At 41.3% G+C, this 21746-nt stretch overlaps 1 protein-coding gene across 1 annotated transcript in view; it reads left to right on the top strand.

Moving 5' to 3' along the window:
• Dnah11 (dynein axonemal heavy chain 11) overlaps nt 1–21746 on the top strand; it is a 316498-nt gene that overhangs the window by 231541 nt on the left and 63211 nt on the right. The window contains exons 63-65 of the mRNA XM_036205362.1: nt 3976–4146; nt 13971–14206; nt 15462–15584. Coding sequence (XP_036061255.1) covers nt 3976–4146; nt 13971–14206; nt 15462–15584 — 530 coding nt within the window. The remainder of the gene's footprint in view (nt 1–3975; nt 4147–13970; nt 14207–15461; nt 15585–21746) is intronic.

The following is a 21746-nucleotide window of genomic DNA, read 5'->3' as shown; positions in this document are numbered from 1 at the left end:
AGTCCACTGAGCCTCCGAAGCTCATGTTACAGTGTGTGAGCACAGGGTTCTTTTGTCTCCACTCTCTGTCCCAGCAGTCTCCTCTTCTAGCTCCTAGCCAAAAGCTTTAAGTTTGTGGATTGGCCTTGGCTCTTTGTAACATCTCACAAGAAGCCGATTCATTGCATAGTCTGTCGTTCTGCCTTGAAAGTCCATTCAGAATCTCAGGGCTTCTCACCTTCCTTGCTGGTCCACATCACCAGCATCTCCCTGGAGTACATTTTACACACAGACATACGAGTACGTTTCTCTCCTTGGCAGTTGGGCAGCAATTTAAAGGCTCAGTCAGCCCATGTGACCACTTTGCCTGAGCACTCCAATAGCTAACCACCTTGCCCAAAGCACCACCCAAAAGGTTTAAGTAACTTGGCCCCCTGGATGCCTCCAAGTTCCTCTTGCTGCATTTCCATGACCTTCTTGGTCCTCTTCACAGAGTCTACCTGTGGCTTTTGGCCTTTCCCTTCACAGGGCCTACCTGGCTCCCTGTAACAGGTGGCTGACTCTCTCAATTCTTTTCCAAAAGCTCTTTTCAGCATGGGGTGCTCAAACCTTGGCATAACAGTATTCTCAGCTTGCCCTACTGCAGCTCACACATATACACTCACACAGCTCTATGGTGCTTTCTACTTTCTCTGTATTACACTTTCTCATAGAATCTCATGGTACAGATGTCCATACATGCCTAGGCACATTTTTTTTAACTTTGGCAACTTCATATATGAATGAAGTATATTTAGGTCATATTGACTCTAACACTTCCCAGGTCCTTCCCCACATCCTCCCAACTTCCTGTCTTCCTCCTCTTCCTCTTCTTTTTATTACCTAGAAGTCCAATTGGTACTACCCATATGTGCACAGGTATAGGGCTCATGGATCATGAGCCGTGTGCCATGGACTATACTGATGAAGAAAGCCAACTCTTCTCCCTCAATAGCTCTTACTTGCCAAAAATTCCTCAGATCAGGGTGGGACCTAGTGAGTCCTTTCTCTATCCATGCTGGAGCTCTGACTGACTGCATCTTGTGCGAGTCTTGTATTGGCAACCACAGTTTCTGTGAGTTCATGAGTACAAGGATCCTGTCATGTCCATAACACACTGTTGATCCTGGATCCTCCCTAACATCTGGCTCCTACAATCTTTCTGCCACATCTTCCTCAATGTTCCAGAGTTTTGTTGGGAAGAGGTGCATGTTTTTTGCGTGTTTCTTTTATCCCAAATATAACATAAACTTGTCAACAGCAGGAGCTTTATGTATTTTGAACCATTTGGTCCCAGGCAGAGAGACTAGTACCTGGGGTCAAGGTCATTAATAAATATTTGTTGAAAGGAGTCTCTTTTGCTTTAAAAAAAAATGTATTCTTTGAAGACTCATTCTTTTCAGTTCAGTTGAGAAATTTTTCTATTCCTAGTCCTTCTAGCTACTTCCACTTACTGGGGTAAGATTTTTGTAGTTGAAGTGTTTCCCATTTGTGAAGTACATGGGGGGAAATGTCATGTAATTAGACTGCGTCTGAGATATATAAAGATTCTGCCATGGCGGAAGTGGGCTTTTCCTGGTATCTCTGCTGCACAGGGGTAGTCCCAAAGCCTGGACTCACGCCGATTCAAACAATAAAAGTGGGGGAAGCTTGTGTGTTGTTAAGTAGGAAAAAAATATTTTTGAAGGATTAATTGAACATGTCAGATCTTTTCCTTTGAGGATAAATTCTTTCTGAGTAGAACAGGAGACAGTTAACTTCTGAAAAGCATCAAGACTGATGATTTTGTCTATATAGCATTGACCTGGAAGCTCAGCCATTCAGACTAATAAATCAGGCAATTTATATTTAATCATTAACTAACTCCTGAGCTGAACAGCTGTTCAAAATTAGAAATGGGTCACCCCAGCCAGGATGACATTACAGGCAATCTATAATGCATTAGAATAAAATTATAGTGATTTTTAACTGTCCAGAAATTTATTACAGGACATGTTCCAACTCTTAAACCCTTGTTAGCCAGTGTCAGTAATGATTTATGCTGCCGGGGTGGTGAAATGAAATTATTGACGATCTCAACAGCCAGTAAGTCAGTGTTTAGTAAATCTTCAAGTCCAAAGGTGTTTTGGAGAATGAAGTGGGTGCACTTTATTATCATTTAAAAAGCAAAGACAACAGAGTCCTCCTGAATGCACTGGATGTGTTGTCTGTGGCTGAGGAAGGAAAGTAATGAATTCAGAAAAGAGGAATAGAGAGCTGACTTCCTGTCTTTGACAATGCAGCTGGAATGGTGATGTAGACCTACTGTTGGTTGATTTTTGGTCTTTTCTTGGGGGACCTGCCACCCAGCTCCCAAATAAATCACACACGGAGGCTTATTCTTACTTGTGAATGCCCGGTCTTAGCTTGGCTTAGTTTCTTGCCAGCTTCCCTTAACTTATGCCATCTAGCTTTTGCCTCTGGGCTTTCCCGGTTCTCTTACTTTTGTAACTCTTACTCCATGGCTGGCTGTGTAGCTGGGTGGCTGCTCCCTGGAGTCCTCCTTCTCTGGCTCTTTGATCTCTCCTCCCAGTTTTCTCCCTCTATCTATATTCTCTGCCTGCCAGCCCCACCTATCCTTTCTTCTACCTTGCTATTGTTCGTTCAGCTCTTTATTAAACCATCAGGTGTTTTAGACAGGCACAGTAACACAGCTTCACAGAGTTAAACAAATGCAACATAAACAAAAGTAACACACCTTAAAATATTCCAATACATAGACCCTTAGAACAGCTCCAAGAACATCCACATGTGTCCGGGATACTATTATGGTTTGCAGGAAGCTGACATTCTAATTGTTTGTGTCACATGTCAGTCATGTTTCCTGTGGCCTTTTTTTCCCTAGAAGAAAGAAGAGATTCTTAGGATTCTCTTTCCTTAGAGTATGAAATTGCTGATTATTTTGGCTCCTATTAATGTTCATGTCCTTACAATGTTGTATTAATTTTCCACATGCCTCAAAATGAAGTGAATTAGTGTACTATCCTGCAGTTCAGGCAATCCATACATATTTATTGAAGCTTTATACAAATCCAATATTAAGGGCTCTACATACTTAACCTGTAAATCAGATTTTAAATGGCCAGCCCACTAGATAGAAGGACTTCAACACAGTTTCTGAGTATATTGTCATTGAGGCTTGCTGGGTCCTGAATCCCATCATTTAATGTGGCTCAGAGCTCCCTCCACTGATTTAATGATTGTATTAGAAAAATGGCCCAAATTTGGTTACTACTGGAATCATTCTTTAATTAACAGAATTCAGAATAAATGGCTGTTTAAGCTTTATGTTTTAATTAACATGAATGATGTTTGGCAATCTTCTTTGTCTGATCAGCCCATAGACAGTATATTAAGAAAAAAAAATTGTTGGTTAAAACAGTATAGTGCTATTGCCAAAAGCAGGGGAGGGGGAGGGATGGTGACTAATCAGGCTGATATCAGGATTTTAGTAGTTAGGCATGGTGTTACACAGCTAGACTAGAGAGACTGAGGCAGAAGCATAGCAAATTGGAGGCCAGTCAGGGTTATATAGGGAGATATATTTATTTGTTTTAAATCCTAACATCACTTACTTGTAGCAGCAAGTCTTAGCTCTGCTCTCCCAGAGGGACGGGGAAGCAGTTGATTGACCTGTTAAGAAGGGCCCCAGTCACGATGCAAGAGTTAGTGCTACAGAGAAAACAGCTCATGTCCTGGGATGCTGAACTTGGCTGGAGAGAGTGGGAGAATTGTGTGGTGATGATGGGTTTCAGACATGCAAAAGATTATAGCAGTCACCCCACCCAGTTCTACTCTGTCCTTCTAGAGCTCATGCAGGAGGCCAGAGCCTTGAACTGGGCTGTCAGGTAACTGCATTAAGCATTTGCCGAGTTGATGCTCACCCTGTAATTACATATGGGTAATTTTATCCTTCAGTCAGAGAAGATTCGATGGGGTCAGTCCATTAAGTCCTTCGAAACTCAAGAGAAGACACTGTGTGGAGATGTTCTGCTTACAGCAGCATTTGTGTCTTACATCGGGTCCTTTACAAGACAGTATCGCCAGGAACTGGTGGACTGCAAGTGGGTTCCGTTTCTTCGGCAGAAGGTGAGGCCCATCCTTCACTCTGTCAATGTAGGGAAAGTGTTGCAAACAAATTCCAGCAGTGACCTGTGTGCATACCAGCTACCTTTGTACCTTTGTAATGATGTCTCTAACATCTTGTTTGTTTATCTCATTTTAATGATGATTTGTACCTGGAGGTGAAAGTATATAGACTCTGTGGTTAGAGGGTACATTTCACAAGACAATAGGAAGCAAAACCAGATTGTTAGATTATTGAGTAGCACGAAGTGTTTTGTTTTCTTACTAATATTGATATTTATTAAGGGTTTTCCAAGATTTATTTAAATTAAAGTGCAGCATTTTGTAAAATGACATTTTTTAAAAAGCTTACCATAAATTTGAATGCTGAAATCCATAGGTGACATAAAATCAAAGAGCTGAGATATTTGAAATCCTGTGTGTGGTTGAGAAAACAGAGAAGCAGGAATTTTAAATGACTCCCACAGTGGAGCAGGAAGTCAGCCCACCTGATGTCCAGACCACAGTCTTCTTGTGACACTGCCGTTGTGATTGATGAAATAGCCTCCCAGTTTACTTACTCACCCATTTCTAGAATGTCAAGACATCCACAACCCTCTGTGCATTAATGTTCCCCACAGGGCAATTACGCCTCAGCTTTCACAGTACTTGTTTTCACAACTTAAGTACATGCCAATGGAAAGTCTGCAATTTAAATGAAATCAATGTTTTAGGGAAAGCTCATCATTAAAGGCACATAATTCATCATTTTTTATGGGAAAATCCCATTAAAATTAAATTATGTTACACAACCATAATCTCAAAACTTGCTTTTATAGTGAAGACTTCTTACATGAGAGTTATTCTCTAAATTTCTAGGTTGGCCTTTAAATATCACCAAGGATCTGATGATTAAGTTAGTCTGCTAATTTTGTCCAATTTTTAGGGCATTGTGAGTTTCTAAAGTGGCCATTGTCTGTTTGTCTGTTTAGTCTCTTTTTTTCTTATTTTCTCTGTCTTGTCTTCTCCATGGTTGAGTCTCCTTGTATTTGTCTAAGTCATCCTGTGGCTACTGTAGACTGACAGTATTCTCTTTAGTGATTCTCTCTACACTTATAGTTATTAGTAAAGAACTCTCACTCTCTCAAAATTATGAGTAAACTCACTTCTAACATCAAAGCTATTGGATATTGGCTTCCTGGTATAACTGCTCACTTTGGGCTTGTGTTGGGAGCATGAGCATATGCTGCCAGGTCATTTGTGTTTTCTACACTAGAAACTTGCCTTTTCCACATTAGGTTTAAAACTAATCTTTAATTGCTAATGTAATGTCATTTGTGCTTCTAGAAACTTCCAAGTTAGTTGATTTGTATTTTTCCCATTTAATTTTAAACTTGGGATTCCATGAAAAGTAAACTGTTTTTAAGAGATCATAAAGACCCTATAATTGATTGACTTGTCCAAATTAGTGTCTTAAGTATGTGACTAAACCAAAATGACAATTTCCTGGTGATATATGCTAAGCATGTATTAATTTCCACAAAGGACCTGTTTATTTGTGACCCTGAGATTCTCCCTAAGAAACCCCATGTAGTTTTCAGTCATCACAGCTCTGTATCCTTTAGAGTTTTGTAAGCCACCATGCAAACAGAGACAGACATTAAATTGGCCAGCCTCTTCTCCCATGCATGTCTGGGAAGAATTAAACTAAAGGAAGAATACAGCTCCACACTATGTAAGTGAGGGAAATAGAAAGATCCTGCTGGGAGAGAAAAGGACCCAGCAGAAAGCGCTATGTAAATGTAACAAATGTTTGTCCTTTTGGAATCAAACAGGACCATTTGATTCAGCTGCAGTGAGGTGGAAAGATGGTAATGGGATAGCGGTGATGGTGGTGGTGGTGGCGGCGGCGGTGATGGTGGTAGGAGAACAGAAGAAGTTGTAATAGCTCATCAATGCCATAGTTGATATGAATTTTTTCCAGCAGTATTATATTTCTCCTCAGTGTACAGGAGCACTGTATGTCTCCTGCCTGTCTTTGGTTCTTCAGTGTGCCTGGGGGTATCCTAGGCATTCTACTGGTTTGGACACAAACCAGTTATCAAGTGAGTATGATTTGTGGCAATCATGAATCTGTAAACCAAGCATGTCATTTATTGATGACCTAGACATTATTAAGGTAGCCTTGGAAGAAACTCTTCTCTGAACATTGAGAGTTGGTTGTCTTCCATGTTCTCAGAAATGCACATAGTCTAAACAATACATATTATTTTAATACATAATCTAGATACATCAGTCATAGCTTATTTAGTAATTAAACTCAGTTTGATTCAAGTTAAAATTCCAAAGAAAATTGTATTTTTACTTGACTCAATGATTGTAAAGTTTGTTGAAGGATATGGGGTTTTTTTTGTTTTTTGTTTTTTGGGTTTTTTGTTGTTGTTTTTGTTGTTTTCGAGACAAGGTTTCTCTGTGTAGCCCTGGCTGTCCTGGAACTCACTCTGTAGACCAGGCTGGCCTTGAACTCACAGAGGTCAGCCTGCATGTACCTCCCAAATTCTGGGATTAAAGGCATGTGTCACCACTACCCGGTGAAGGATATGTTTTTAAGACAGCCAAAATAATTTTAAATAGAACTATGAGGTCCTTTTCCTTCACGACATTAAAATATATTCTAAAACTACATTATTCCAACAAAGTCTTTCTGTAGGGGACACAGAAAGCTGGAATCAACTAGTGCTCAAGAGCATGTAAAGAGTTCTTTGACATCTACAACACAGCAGTGTACAAATGCAGGGACTTCTATCCCTGACTCTCTTTCTGGCCACTGCGGGGTCCCTCTGGGCCAGCTTTCATTCCAGCACCTATCTGTCAGATTTTATGTGTACAGTTCTGAGTGCTTGCCCTTTTCCTTACATCTGGCTGTTGGCAATACTCAATAGAATTGACTGTGCCTGTCGAGTCTGTGCTTTCTTTATTTGCTCTCAAGACACCACCCTGCTCTGATCTTCCCTAATTCACTGGTCAGTTCTTGGGCTTCATTGACTGACCTCGCCTCTCTACACTCCAAGCTGTTAGTATTGATATCCAGGGCTTCCACCTCCAACCACTTCTGTAGTAGAATATTATTTTAAGGTGTGTTACTTTTGTTTATGTTGCATTTGTTTAACTCTATGAAGCTGTGTTACTGTGCCTATGTAAAACACCTGACGGTCTGATAAAGAACTGGCCAATAGCAAGGCAGGAGAAAGGACAGGCAGGGCTGCAGGCAGAGAGAATATATAGAGGGAGAAACAAGGAGATGGAGAGGGAGAGAGCTGGGAGCCAGAGAAGGTGGAGGCCTCCAGGGGCTAGCCACCCAGCTTACACAGCAAGCCAAGGAGTAAGATTTACAGAAGTAAGTGAACAGGGAAAAGCCTGGAGGCAAAAGGTAGGCGGGGATAATTTAAATTAAGGAAAGCTGGCTAGAAACTAAGCCACACTAAGGCTGGGCATTCATAATTAAGAGTAAGCCTCAGGGTGGGATTTATCTGGGAGTTGGGTGGTGAGCCCCCAAGAGAATAAACCCACACAACACACTTCCCTCTTCACTTACATCATCTTTATCATTTAGCCAGGTGAATGCTTTGCATGCCATCTTTATGTTGCTGACTTCCAAATGTGTGCCTGCAGTCCCAGACCATGGCACCTGTGCTTGTCTCAGATGTAGCAGTGTGGTCTCCTGACTGTCCCTTAGAACCTCCTTCCTTGTGTTTCTCAGCAGCTCCCTGCTGTCACCTTCATGTTCCCTTTCTTCTAATGTTTATACCCAGTCTGTCAACTTCTGCCAACCTGAGCAGATCTTGTCTGCTGGACCTGGGACCTGAAAGAATGGGGTGGACTACAGTCCAGTGCCGTAGACAGCCTTACTTCTGTTTCAGTGTGCTTCTATACAGGAATGAAATAAAGCAAGCAATGATCCAAGGGAGGTGGTTTGAGTTCACAAAAACATGTAAATAAATGTCAGTAAGCACATATTAACAGAACAGCCCTTTCCCAGAACTTTCTCAGGACAGACCAATTTAATCACAATTGCCTGGCACATATTATAGATTATATCTGGGAAACATGAAAGCAAGGCAGAAGGCCATATCCACAGTCAGAATACACTGACCAGATTGGGCTCTATAGCTATATTTTGACATCCACAAAATAAGCATGTCTTATAAATTGACTGTAAATATTTGTCACAGGAGGTACGAAATCATGTCCAAGAACGCTCCAGGGAAGAGAATGCACCTGAGGCAACTGTTTTGTCCCAGAGCCTCTCTCATAGTTCTCCAGTGCACTGTTCGCTGTGTGTCACTCTTCTGACCATGTTCCAACATCTCCCCTTTTTTTTTAAACTTTAGAATATTCATTCTTCTTTGACATCCTAAGAGAAGCACGAACAGACAAAAGTGCCACTCTAGATCCAAGAGCACTATGCCACCAGGAACAAAGATCCATGCCTGCAAGGCATCAGAAATCCCTTCTGTGGTTCCTTGTCTGGAGATTTCAGGCAATTGCTTTAAAAACATCTTATCTTTGTATCCAGTGCTCTGGTTTTTGCATCATATGGGACAGGACAATGACCACATGTCAGGTTAAGCATCCTGAAAATGCCAGGAAGCTCGAGTAATGGGTCCCCACTGGGGCAAATTTTTAAAAATTAAAGTTAGAAAGGTAACAGTAAGAGTATCTCAGGAAGTAGTTCCTCCTTTTTATTTTTAAAAGTTGTTTTTTAAGGGTGGAATGTGTGCATTCTACAAATGTTTGACCCTCTGGGTTGTGAAATTCCAGTGATATGTTAAATTTGCCTTTCTTCCCAGTATTTCTTAAAATTCTTATTAGTAGAAGCTGGACCATTATCTGTTTTTAACTGTGTAGAAATACCTATAACAGTGAATGTCTGAAATGAGGTAGAAATAAGAGCTTTAGAGGAGGGTAATTTATCTAACTTTGAATGTTGAATAGTTAATATTTTGTTATATAAGCCTTGACCATCAATAGTTAAATTGTCATGTGACCATCTTTGGGGAACAATTTGATTAGCAGTGGGGGCACACAAGATCTCTGAGACATAAACAGGAATGTGATTTTCTTCCCAATTAACAAAGTGAAGTACAGAAGGATCCGGTACATAAGCCCACTATGTCTCAGCAGTAACAGATGCATTCAACAGAGACAAGATAGCAAAAAGCAATTTTGCAGTCATACCCTTCCACTGAGGATCCATCAACTCTCTTCCTCAGACGCTGATTGCTTCATTAGAGGCATTTTTGGTAGGAAGCCTCTTTTGGTCTGTTGACTCGGTTGTTCCATCTCCTTTCTTTTCTTCAGAGGTAGCCTCTGTGGCCACTTGGGAGCCTCTTAGCCCATCTTCCAGTCTTTCAGGTATCCTCAGATTCCCTGAGGATGACACACAAACACAGCCCTGTCTCCTGTGAGTGGCTGGGGCAGGACCATTCAACTGGCCAGACATGACATCTCTCCAAAGAAGTGTGACCATGAATGTTTTCTCAGAGGGGCCCCAAAAGGTACTGCAGCAGTAAATCCATCCTTGCCCAAATTTTATATAAAATAGAAGATAAAATATTGTGAAGAATACTACCTTACCCTCCTTTATTTTTAAATTATATTTAAGTTGTTCATTAACTCTTTCCACAAAAGATTGACCCTGAAGGTTATATGGAATGCCTGTGATATGGCAAACTGTTGGTAAATTTCTTGAAAAGGCTTGTCAATGTATGCAGGAACATTGTTAGTTTTTTAACTATTTTACAGGGGTATAAAATAGCAAAAACCAGCACTAAGTCATCTAAAGTATTAAACAAAAAATTAATAATTTTTAAATGAGGAATTCAAATTTAAAGTTAACCCAATTTTATTTTTGTAAACAGATCCTTTATGATGATGATGATGATGATGATGATGATTATCATTTTGTAGAAAGCAGAATATCATCCATATAATGCATAATAAAAGCAAGAAGAAACAACTCTAGTTCTTTTTAAAGCATTAGCAACACACTTTTCACATAGAGTCAGGCTATTTATCATTATTAATTCATTTTTCCTTGTGAATGACTGCTAATAGTTGAGACATTGTCGGCCTTTGGAGGCCATAGCCAGAGTAAGCCCTTGAGTGCACAAAGGCCCAGTATCATCAGCACAGAGGTGGTCGTAGTCACTAATCTCTCTCTCTCTCTCTCTCTCTCTCTCTCTCTCTCTCTCTCTCTCTCTCTCTCTCTCTCTTTAAGGAACGGATGGCAGTCTGGCATGCAACATTCACATTCTCATATGCCAGTAGCTTAATAATGTAACATGAATCTTAAAAGGTCTTATTAATAAAAACAAACCTGAAGCCAGGTATTGAGATGAATGCTGGAAGATCAGAGAAGCAGAACAAGCCACAGCTGGTCCTATTTCCTCAGACTGGAAGCTTCTGATTCCTCCAGAATGAATCTTAGCTGAACTGTTGCTCAAAAGCCTAAAAGGTTAACTAGGCCTCTAGTTCCTGGTTTTCACGCCTTATATACCTTTCTGTTTCCTGCAATCACTTCCTGGGATCAATGGCGTGTGTCACCATGCCTGGCTGTTTCCAGTGTGACATTGAACTTACAGAGATCCAAATGGATCTCTGCCTTGGGAATGCTAGGATTAAAGGTGTGTGTGCCACCATTTTCTGGCCTCTATATCTACTGGCTGTTCTGTTCTCTGACCCCCAGATAAGGGTGTACAATATATTGGGAAACATAATATCGCCACATAACAATAAGTATTTCTACCTCCCTATCAACCATAAGACAACTGATTGCCTGTAAAAGATGAGAAAATCTTGATATGGCTCATCAGGCTTCTGTCTCATTTTTTTCTAGAACCCAGGAATTTGTGCCATGCATCTGCATTCCCAGAAAGCATTCCCTGAAAGGTGCTCTTTTCAGGAAGCACATCATCACCTCCCTGCCTCATTCATTCTGGCCATCACTGTAGTCCTCAGGTAGAGAAGGATGGATACACTGTTTCAGGTCAGGGGCACTCTTCCAGAATAGACTGAGAATCTGAGTACCTTCTGCCACTGCTGGTGCGGCCATCCTGGCCCAAGCCATCATATTTTCTTGGGTTGTTATAAGAGTCCCTACATGCCTTTTCCCAAGTCTCTAAGATGTTGTTTGTCCCTTAAATTGCCTCTGAACATACCCAGTCTGAGCTTTCAAAAGTGAACGTCCATTTTCTTCTTAAATCCCTGAGTCATTCTCCATTGCACTCAGAACAAAATCCAGAGATTCTACAAAAGCTTCTAACCCTTGTGGGGGTTGTACATTGTCTTTCTTGATGCAGCTTTGGTTTCTTCCTCTTCTGCTCTTGTTACTCCAGCTACCTCATGACCTCACCAGGTGTTTCAACCTCAGGCCTTTGCACTGCCTTCCTCCTCTGCCTAACAGCAGCATCTTCAAGGACATCCTGTGTCTCACAACCATCAACTCTGTTCCATTAAGGTTATCCAAGACACTAGATATGATTACAACCCCATCTCCTAGCATGCCTCTCTCCTCTAGCATAGTCCTTGTTTACTTGTTTTGCAGTGCTTGGAAGCAAACCCAGAAGCATTCCAGGTAGTTTAAGGATTTAAACGTTAGATTTTTAAAGGGAAATGTAGATGAATTTATGCATCATTTTGACACGGAGGTGTGGTGTGTCTCCCACCCCACCCCATTGATTCTGTTATATAGATGACATTACACAGCAGGGTGGTACAAAACTTATAAGGTCATAGGTTTTAACACCCCCCTCCATTTTCCACCCACAACAGTGATTTAAATTTTATCCTGGCATAGGAAGTCCCCAAGGGGATGGAAGTCTTTACTTATCATGACTATAGACACGGTACTGAAGCTTGCAGCAGCAATACTCAAAGCCTTGACATCACATGAGAAGACAGGGAACACTGGATCCAGCCAGGCACAAAGGTTTCAGGCAGATACCCAGAAGTGAAGGAGGCAGGGAGTTGATGGGAATGTCAGAAGAAAATTGAAGTATGAGAGGTATATTTTAGGATAGCTTGAAACCTGAGTTTAGCTGAAAACAGATAAAAATGCAGAAAGATACCTCAAAAATTAAGAATATAATTACAGTTATGGCTTGATAACCATGCTCACGAGCACATACCCCAAAGAAAAGCAGACTCGGGCAGATGTTTGCACACTCAGGTACCTAGGAGCATTGCTGGTGACCCTGGTGTCCAGGGAAAGGTAGGTGAGGTTTTTTTCATGTGGCATAGGTGTAGAATAGAATATGATTCAACAGGAAACAGGAAACCTGATTCATGCTTCAGCATGGATAAGCCTGGCAGACATGATTCTGACTGAAAAGAGCCAAACATGAGAACAAATGCTGAATGAACCCACTTTTGTGTAAGATAGAGAAGTCAGATTCATAATGACAGATAAGTAGCAGATGCCGGGACTGGGGTGGAGGGAATGGGTGCTGTTCTAAATAGATATGAGATTCAGTTTAGGAGGATGAGAAAGTTCTGCAGATGGAGATGGGTGATGGCTCTATGGTATTGTAAGTACTTACTGCTACTGGACTATACGTATTTAAAATGACAATGTTTATGTTGTGATTCATTTACCACAATAAAAAAACCCACGGTAGGATAATTGCTGGATATCCTAAGGCTGTTAAAGTATATGGAAGAGGGGAGAGTGGTACAAGGTCAGAGAATTTGAAATTTCAGACTTGAGTGGTGAAACAGTTTCATGGATTCTAAGGTCTAGAGCAGTAACTGCAGTCTTACACTAAAGGTATGCTAGGTCGTACATAGAGAGAGGTGTGTAGAGAAAGCCAGAGAGGACACATATCGGCTTCCTCCCCCCATGTGCCTCCCTCAGGGTGCTAGCATGGGCAGAGAGTTGTTTCTTTCTATGAATGTTAATAGCACAACTTGGAAAGCTGAAAAGGACCGGAGGGAAGTCATCAGCAAGGTAAAGAGATACACAGAGGACTGCATAGCCTCAGAGCCAATGTTTCAGCTAAGGATGGGAGGGCAGTGGTTAGAGTCACCTACAGAGAAGAAAAATGGCCACCCCTTCCCACATTCCTTTTTCAGTGATGGGAGCACTCAGAAAATGAAAACCCTTTGGTAAAGTAGGCTCCTGGGCCATGATCCTCTGGCCCACACTCATGGTGGATAAAGCTACACAGGAGGAAACTGTTTAAATGTATTAATAGCAGTTGAAGCCAGATCTCTGGGGCTGAAGAGGGGGAGCCTGTTGAGAGATGTGAAGTTCCTTCCCCACCCCCGCCCCCATTTGACTATAATAGACAGCCTGGCTTTGAGCGCTGCTGGGCCAGGGGGAATCCAGGTTTTGGCTAAAGCAAGTTGACGGGAGTGAAAGGCTAAGATTCTAAAGGAAATCTGGGAAGGGCTGTCAGAGAAGTGCCAGAACTGGGAATAGGTTGGGAGGCCAAGATGGGAAGCACAGGGCTCCATCCCTGAAAGGCTATCATCTTGTTCATTTGGGTGAAGATGACAGGGTTTCATCTGACTGCTCAGACTCCATTAACCCACTCCAGAAAGGGAAGCCAAGTGGACACAGTTAATAGACTAGATCCTGAATCCATAGCTGACAGGATTCTGAAAGGTCTGTGTTCCGTTATTTCACAACGCAGTTTGCATTTGGCTTTGGGGAGTCTGCAGAGAATTCATGTGCGTTCTCTTGACTTCATTTTCTCTTGGCTGTGGGCTCATTTTCTTGTCTACTACAATCAGCCTTTCTCCTCTGCCACACTGCTCGTTGATCCCATTCGACTTTGATTTCAAAGGTCTCCATCCCGATAACAGAAGGCCTGGACTTGATTGCCATGTTGACAGATGACACTACAATAGCCACCTGGAATAACGAAGGGCTGCCCAGTGACAGGATGTCAACGGAAAACGCCGCCATCTTAACACACTGCAAGCGCTGGCCCCTGATGATAGATCCTCAGCAACAGGGAATTAAGTGGATCAAGAACAAGTATGGGCCTGACCTGAAAGTCACGCACTTAGGCCAGAGAGGGTAGGTGGGTCCTGACGCAGTTGTCTTGGTGTTAACCTGTTATGAAGGGGGTCTGATCTTGGCAAAGCCTGCACTTTCTACCACTTTTCATCATTACAGTTGGGTGCCATTGTTGATTTTCTAGCTCATATTTCTTATAAAGAATTTCTATTGAAAGATAGTCATGTTAGATAGAATCCAATTATTTTAAGGGTTTGAAAAATAAGAAAAAACATTGTATCTGAGATTGAAAATACATTAACTTCCTAAGACTAATAATGAAAATGTGATGTACTCCTTCTCTGGAGTGTTGGCTATATGGCAACAGAAGAATTGTGCTTGTAGGCAAACAGTGCTTAAAGTCACAGCCCTAAGTGCACTCTTTGCCTAGGAGATGCTAACATGGATACAGGTTCCCACAGTGGGTGCCCAATCTCCTAGACTAGTTCTGCTAGTCATTTTTGAAAGTTGAGTCTGCTTAGATGCCGTGTCACTGTGTCCTATAGCACTGGGTCTAAACAGTAGGAAGCTGTGAGCTCACAGCTGGCCTTCATTCGGCATTGAATGGATTGTTTTAGAACTACTGATACAATCTAAAAAAAAAATCACTTTGGATAGGGAGAGATTCTTTTTGAATAGCAGACATGAAGACTAAGGGGTGGGTGTGGAGATGGCTTTGTCAGTAGTGTTTGCTCTGCAAATATGAGGACTTGAGCTCAATCTCCAGCATCCAGTACAAAGCTAAATGTGATTTGCAATCCCAGCACTGGGGAGAGGGAGGCATGCATGTCTCTGTGGTTTGCTGACCAGCAAGTTTCAAGTCAGTGAGAGCTTGTCATCAACAACAGGGTGGATAGCTCCTGAGAAACAATACCTAAGGCTGACCTCTGACCTTCACACATGTATGAACGCACGCACACGCGCACACACACACACACACACACACACACACACACACACATTCACAGAGACAAGTCTAAAAGTTTGATAAAACCAGTCACTTAGTTTCATTTATTCTAAGTGGGCAAATGGAGTAAATGTAAATTTATGATACTTTGGTCATTTATAGTTATTTCAAACACTGACTGTTATCAGAAGCAATTAACTTATATTTGACTGCAAATTTTCCTTCAAAATGTAACCTCTATTTGGTGTGATACTGTGTTATGAAAGTTCATTTAAATTAGCTACATAAAATACAATTTAATCATATAATTTTGGACATTTTTCTGTTCTTCTTTACCTCTTACCATCTCTGTTTGGACTGTTCTTTAAGGTTTTTAAATACCATTGAGGCAGCCCTGGCCTTTGGTGATGTCATCCTAATTGAAAACCTCCAGGAAACAGTGGATCCAGTCCTTGGTCCTCTGCTTGGCAGGAACACCATTAAGAAGGGGAAGTAAGTGCTTCATTGTTTTTTTTTAAACTGTGCCGTGTGCCCGATGAGTTTGGTGATATTATCTCTGGTTGTTGGTCTCATACAAAGACAGCATCCACCGGTGTCTACTTGGTGACATTTCTGAACTTCATTCCATTATAACTGTACCTTAAAGCCAACCCAACCTCAGATAAACTAAACTCATTCCTTCCTCACTCTGCTTGGCAAATTTCCCTTGTGTAATTACTTCCTGAATTCTAGACTGAGGATATACTCTCAGTCTGAGGATAGTCCCCTGTGCTCAGTTTACAGAGCCTACTCTCTAAGTTCAGCCAATTGCAAAACATTCTGTGTCTGACTTTTCTGTATATCACTTGTATTTACTTATTATATTCTCAAAATAGACTTGAAGTAGTCTCTTTTTTTTTGGTTTACACAGGGTTTCTCTGTGTAGCTTTGGAGCATTTCCTGGAACTCACTCTGTAGCCCAGGCTGGCCTGGAACTCACAGAGATCTGCCTCCCAAGTGCTGGGTTTAAAGGCATGTGTCACCACCACCCGGCTAAGTAGTCAATGTTTTTTATCAGCATCTAGTAATAACATCTAAAAAAAAAAAACAAAAAACATAGGTTTACTGTGCCAACTCTTTTTCTAGTATATTTAATATATACATATGACACATGCACATACACACATATACATATGCATATACACACATACATACACACACATACGCATATACACACATACACATACATACACATACACAGATACACACATGCATATTCAAAAGAGAGTCTATCTCAAAACCCTTGAAACTATCCCTACACCACCAGTGGCAGGTCACCAACAAAGCGGACAGTACTCTGCCTCACTCCTATCATACATACAACTGTCCAAATGGCTCCATTTCCCTTGGGATATTACATGTTCCAGAACATTCTCCCAGGCGCATCTAAACCACTTCCAGGGAGTCACCATGTCACTTCTCTTCATGGGTCAGAAACAGGAGTTACGTCTTTAATCGAGCCTGGTTGGGGCCAGGGGACTGGGCTGCTTTAGGGAAAGTCGTCCTGGAGGATGGGGACATGGCAGTGCAAACATGGGGATCCGAGTTTATATTCCACGTCACACTGCATGTGGCGTCACATGTCTGTAATGCCAAAACTGATATGAGGTAGGAGATGGATGCAAAAGGAGTCACAGCGGCTGGAAGGCCGGCCAGCTTCGGGTGTGCAGTAAAGAACGACAATACCCGTCTCAGACAAGGTGAAAGGCAAAGATGGATACCTGCCTCTGACCGCCACATAGGCACAGACAGTGGTATGGACAGTTCCTCATTCTCATGCATACACATGCATGTGCACAGATGTACGCATAAATCATTACTAAATGTCCTTCATTGAATAACTTGTTTTTCATTTTCGCTTGTTTTTCTTCACTAGGGTATAATTTTAAAACCTCCCCAAACTCATTCTTTTTGCCTCCCACTCTGTCTCCAAAGTATCTGTCTCCTTTTCCGTCACTGAATTTCTCCTGAAGTGGCAGTGGGCTGACTTAACTAAGGATGACTAACTCTTAGTCTCCAGTCATTGCTGTGGTATTTACTATACAGCTTCCCAAGGAAATCAATTTAGAGTGACTGACAACTCATAATTGTTTAATAAACCAAAATTACCCAGACATGCATTTAGAAAAATCTAATAAGCCACCTGACAAACTGTAACTCCTAACACAAATATAATTGTAGCTTTGTCTGATGTGCTAAAAGTACAGTACAAAATCTCAGATGTCGCTGAAGTGAAATCCTTGTTATTAAGGCACTGACTCTATGATGAAGACCTAAAATTTTTGTCAGTGAAATATGTATTCTCTAAACTTTAACATCAACTTGCAATAGCACAATTTATATATAAAAAATTTGATGGTTTTCCATCGCATATGTGTTTGGATAATCTGAAATTGAGCAACACTGATAAATTTAAGACATGACTTCTGAAGGTGGATGGAGTGATGGCTTCAGGGCAGAGGTGCTCCAAAACCTTGGTTTAGAAACAAGACTCACAGAGATCATTAAATGTCCTCACAGTGTCAACCCAGAGCAACGTCTTCCAAAGAAACATCTGAGCTGCACGATGGCTTGGCAGGTAAAGGTGCCTGCCACCAAGCCTGACAAACTGAGTTCCATCCCTGGGACCTACATGTGGAAGGAGATAAACCAGCTCCTGCAAGTAGTCCTCTTAATCCACATGTTGGCATTCACGTGTGTGTACATGCCCACACACACTACATAATAAATAGTAACTAAAAGATATTTAAAGACCAAAGTAACATTGAATGAGTATATACCTTCTGTGATGCCTTATATCACTTCAGCATCCTAAACCAAGAAAATTTAATGTGATCCATAAGAATGTAACAAATGGAGACCAGAGAGCTGGCTCAGTACTTAATGCTTGCCTTGCTGCTCTTCCAGAGGACCTGAGTTTGGCCCCCAGCACCCACATTAGGCAGTTCACAACCACCCTGATTCCAATTCCAAGAGATCTGACACCTTCTTCTGGCCTCCATATACATAAGGCATACACATAAAACTAAAAATAAATCTTAAAAAAGGCAACAAATGCATAATGGAAGTCATGCCTTAAATTTATCGGTGTTGAGCTATTCGGATTATCCAAACACATATGTGATGGAGAACCATAACATTTTTTATACAGAAATTGTGCTGTTGCAAGTTGATGTTAAAGCTCAGAGAAGGTATATTTGCTGACAAAAATCTCAGTTCTTTGTAATAGACATATCAAAAAGCATAATGAATGATATTTGCTGCAGGAAGTTGTTGCTGTTAAGTCTCTGAGTGTGAGACCCCTGCTTCAGGGGAATATTAACTGTGTATCTCCAATTTTGCCTGCCTCTTTCTCACATGCAAGTGGGTTTAATGTTTCTTCAGAGACTACAGTGCTAGTGGAGTCTGTATATACCCTCTGGATAAACCCCTGGCTACTGCTGTATGTCAGACACAGCACTGGGGACTGCAGACCCCGGTGTGATGAGGTGCCCTGTTCACAAAGAGACCTCCCATATCCTTAGGGGAAAGCCCACTCAAGCAATGAAAGATGCTGAGGAGACTGACTCCTTGCTTCTGCAGTGGGGATGTGAAAAGACTTTATAGAAAAAAAATTATAGAAAAAGTTACAATTACATTTATAGTCAGTGCAGGTCTCAAAAGATGAGTGGGCATTTATCAGAGACGGACAGGTAGAGATGGGAGTCCTAGACCAGAGAGCCCAATAACCAAACAGCAATACCATTGAATAGTTCTTGAGCACTGAAAATGGAATTCAGCTGTTTGGAGAGTCTGTTGGGCAGACAAGAAGGGCAATGTGCACAGGAGAGATGAGCCTAGAGTGGTAAGGAGGGCCCTGAACATGAGCTTCCATGGCTGTACCATGAGTTGGCTTATCCCGGTACGTATAGTATTCATCCCTCAACCCAAACACAGTCAAAGGGCCAGTTCCAGTTCCTATCAATTCTGGTTGGCAACAGCAACTGTCACCAGACCTCCTTGGAGTCACCAAGCTTTCACTGAGAACTCTGGGCAGACTGAGTGGTAAGCTGATGAAGATTTTTAAGTACATGGGAAGAATCAGGTGGCATTTGCATTTCTGAAAGGTGGTATTGTTGATAATGTGAAATATTAATAGAAGCGTGCACCCAACACCAGAGTCCAGTTATCAAATACTTGCAATTACCCAAATAAGATATGATCTGAGCCCAAACTGAAGCAGTGACTTCAAGTCAGAGAAGGAAAAACAAGAGAGACAGAGAAGTTAATATCATCAGCCGTTACTGTTGATTGGGCATGACTGCTGAGAGAGAAGGAGAATCAGAAGTCATTTCCAGGCTTCTGCCTAGTAAATGGTAGTATGATTTATGGAGAGATCTGTTGTGGGAATAGATGTGGAAAAAGAGAGGATGACTGCTCTTTGTAGACATTCCAAGATAAAGGTTCTTTTTAAACATTCATTCCCCAAAGACAGGGAGCAGTTGGCTATGTGAATGTGGAGCTTAATCAGATCTTGGCTAAACTAGCAGACAGAACATCCACATGGAGAAGTAGTTAAGCCACCAGTGTGGGTGGGATTATTTAGGGAGATGCTATCTAGTCAAATGGCAGAGGGTACCCTTTGTTCACATGAGAGAAATGGGGAGCTTGAGCTTAGCTAGGGTTTCTTGGATGCTATTTGACACAGTTAGTTCCATATGTAGAGACTTAGTTTCTTCTTTCTCTCTCCATCCTTCCTCCTTTTCCTATCCCTCCCTCCACACTTCCCTCATTCCTTCGTTCCTTCCCTCCCTCCCTCCCTCCCTCTCTCTCTTCCTCCCTTCCTTCCTTCCCTTCTTCCTTCACTTTTTTTGAGACTGAGTCTCTTATATCCCAAATTGGCCTCATAGTCTGTGTGTAGTCAGAGATGAGCTTGAACTTCTGATGTTGCTGCCTCACCTCCTAAGTACTGGGATGACAGGCATGAACTGCCACTCCGGGCTATGGCTAAATAAACTTTTTCAAATGAATTGGCACTGTCACCTCACAGAATTCCTATTAGTGCTGTGTATATAATCAAACTCTTCTACCTTTTTGGTTCATTGTCTTAGGTGCTTAAGGGTGTGGGTGGCATGCATGTGCCATGACATGCCTGTAGTGGTCAGAGGACATCTTGTCCCTTGTCTCCTTATACCAGTGGGTCCTAGAGATCAAATTCAGGTCATCAGACTTGGTGACAGGTATTTTTTTACCCACTAAGACATCTCACTGGTCCCTAATCTTCCATATTTAATATCTCCCACACATAAAACATCCTCTACCATTCCACCTTTTTTTTGGCTCCCGTTCAATATGCTTAATTTTCTTCACTTCTGTGCTCACTGTAAGATCTCCGCAGATAGGAGCCATGTGCTGTGTGCCCCTAAAAGATGAGTTTAACCAGAGCAAAAATGGAACAATGAGATACAACTCTATTTCTGGAACTGAGGCAGTCTAGGTATAAGAATAATGGAAACAACCAAACATATCAGCTAGAGGGGTTCTTTTTAAATGTATCACTAAATAAGAGGGTAGAGGAGTATAATCAAAAACAGAACAGAGAGAGAAAGCTGGTTTTGCTTCCTGTGGGTACCTCATATAGTTTGATGATCCGGGGTTTCTCTTTTGATGAATGTTGTATAGTGTGGAGATGCCCATGGATATTTAGGCTCAGTGGTCAGCTAAGAAATTCCTCTATAACACTGTGAGTCATATCTTCTGTTTAAGGACAAACTTGTTTTAAAGTACTAAAGAAAAATCAATGTTGTAGCAAAAGAAAACAAGACACTTTTTTTTCTTTACTCTGAGACAGGAAGGAGATGTATAATATATAATAAATATATAATATATATAAATCATATACGTACGTGTGTGTGTGTGTGTGTGTGTGTGTGTGTGTACACATACAGATATGTTTTCTGAGGATTTGTGATCAGCAGCTTTGCATTTTATGGGTTTTCCCTACAAGCCTTATTCTGATAATTTATTTTAAAAGGGCTTTATATAGATCATGCTTCAGTGAATTTGACAGAAACAAACAAAAATTCTGGCTGGAATGATAAAGCTAGACCTCACTCAGTGAGTTGTCAAAGACATAGCTCTAAAGAACATTAACTCATAAGCAAATAGCAAATGACTCAAAAGACATTGAAATAAATGACAAGGAGCTGAGAAAATCCAGGTCTTATTGAAATTTAAGAATTCTGCATTTTTCCTCTGATGAAAATGTGCTTTTTAGTCACTTAGAGTCCATCCTGTGTCATGGACTGTGCACTATTAACTTTCCCTACTTTTTTGCATTATATTTCTCATCATTTTCACTAATCTCTTTTTATCCTGTTTTAGGAATACCTTCTCTTGCTTGACAACCTGAGTTTGGGTTAACTGTGTGTGTATACATGTACCGTTGGGAAGAAAGTTAATGCCGTGCTCAACCCACTGCCTTAAACTAGTTGTCCGAACATTGCCAAGAGTCTTTAGGGCTTATGCACAAGCTTGTTGTTGGAATCTAGCATTCAGTAGAAGGATTGAGAGCAGATATGCTTCAGATCTTAGTCTATCTACTTTTGGTTGCTGATTGGGAGTGACAGGAAAAGT

Source organism: Onychomys torridus, chromosome 14 (genome assembly GCF_903995425.1).
Source record: "Onychomys torridus chromosome 14, mOncTor1.1, whole genome shotgun sequence".
Lineage (NCBI taxonomy): Eukaryota > Metazoa > Chordata > Mammalia > Rodentia > Cricetidae > Onychomys > Onychomys torridus.
Note: the sequence above shows the minus strand (reverse complement) of the source record. Positions and strands in the feature narration are given on the sequence as shown.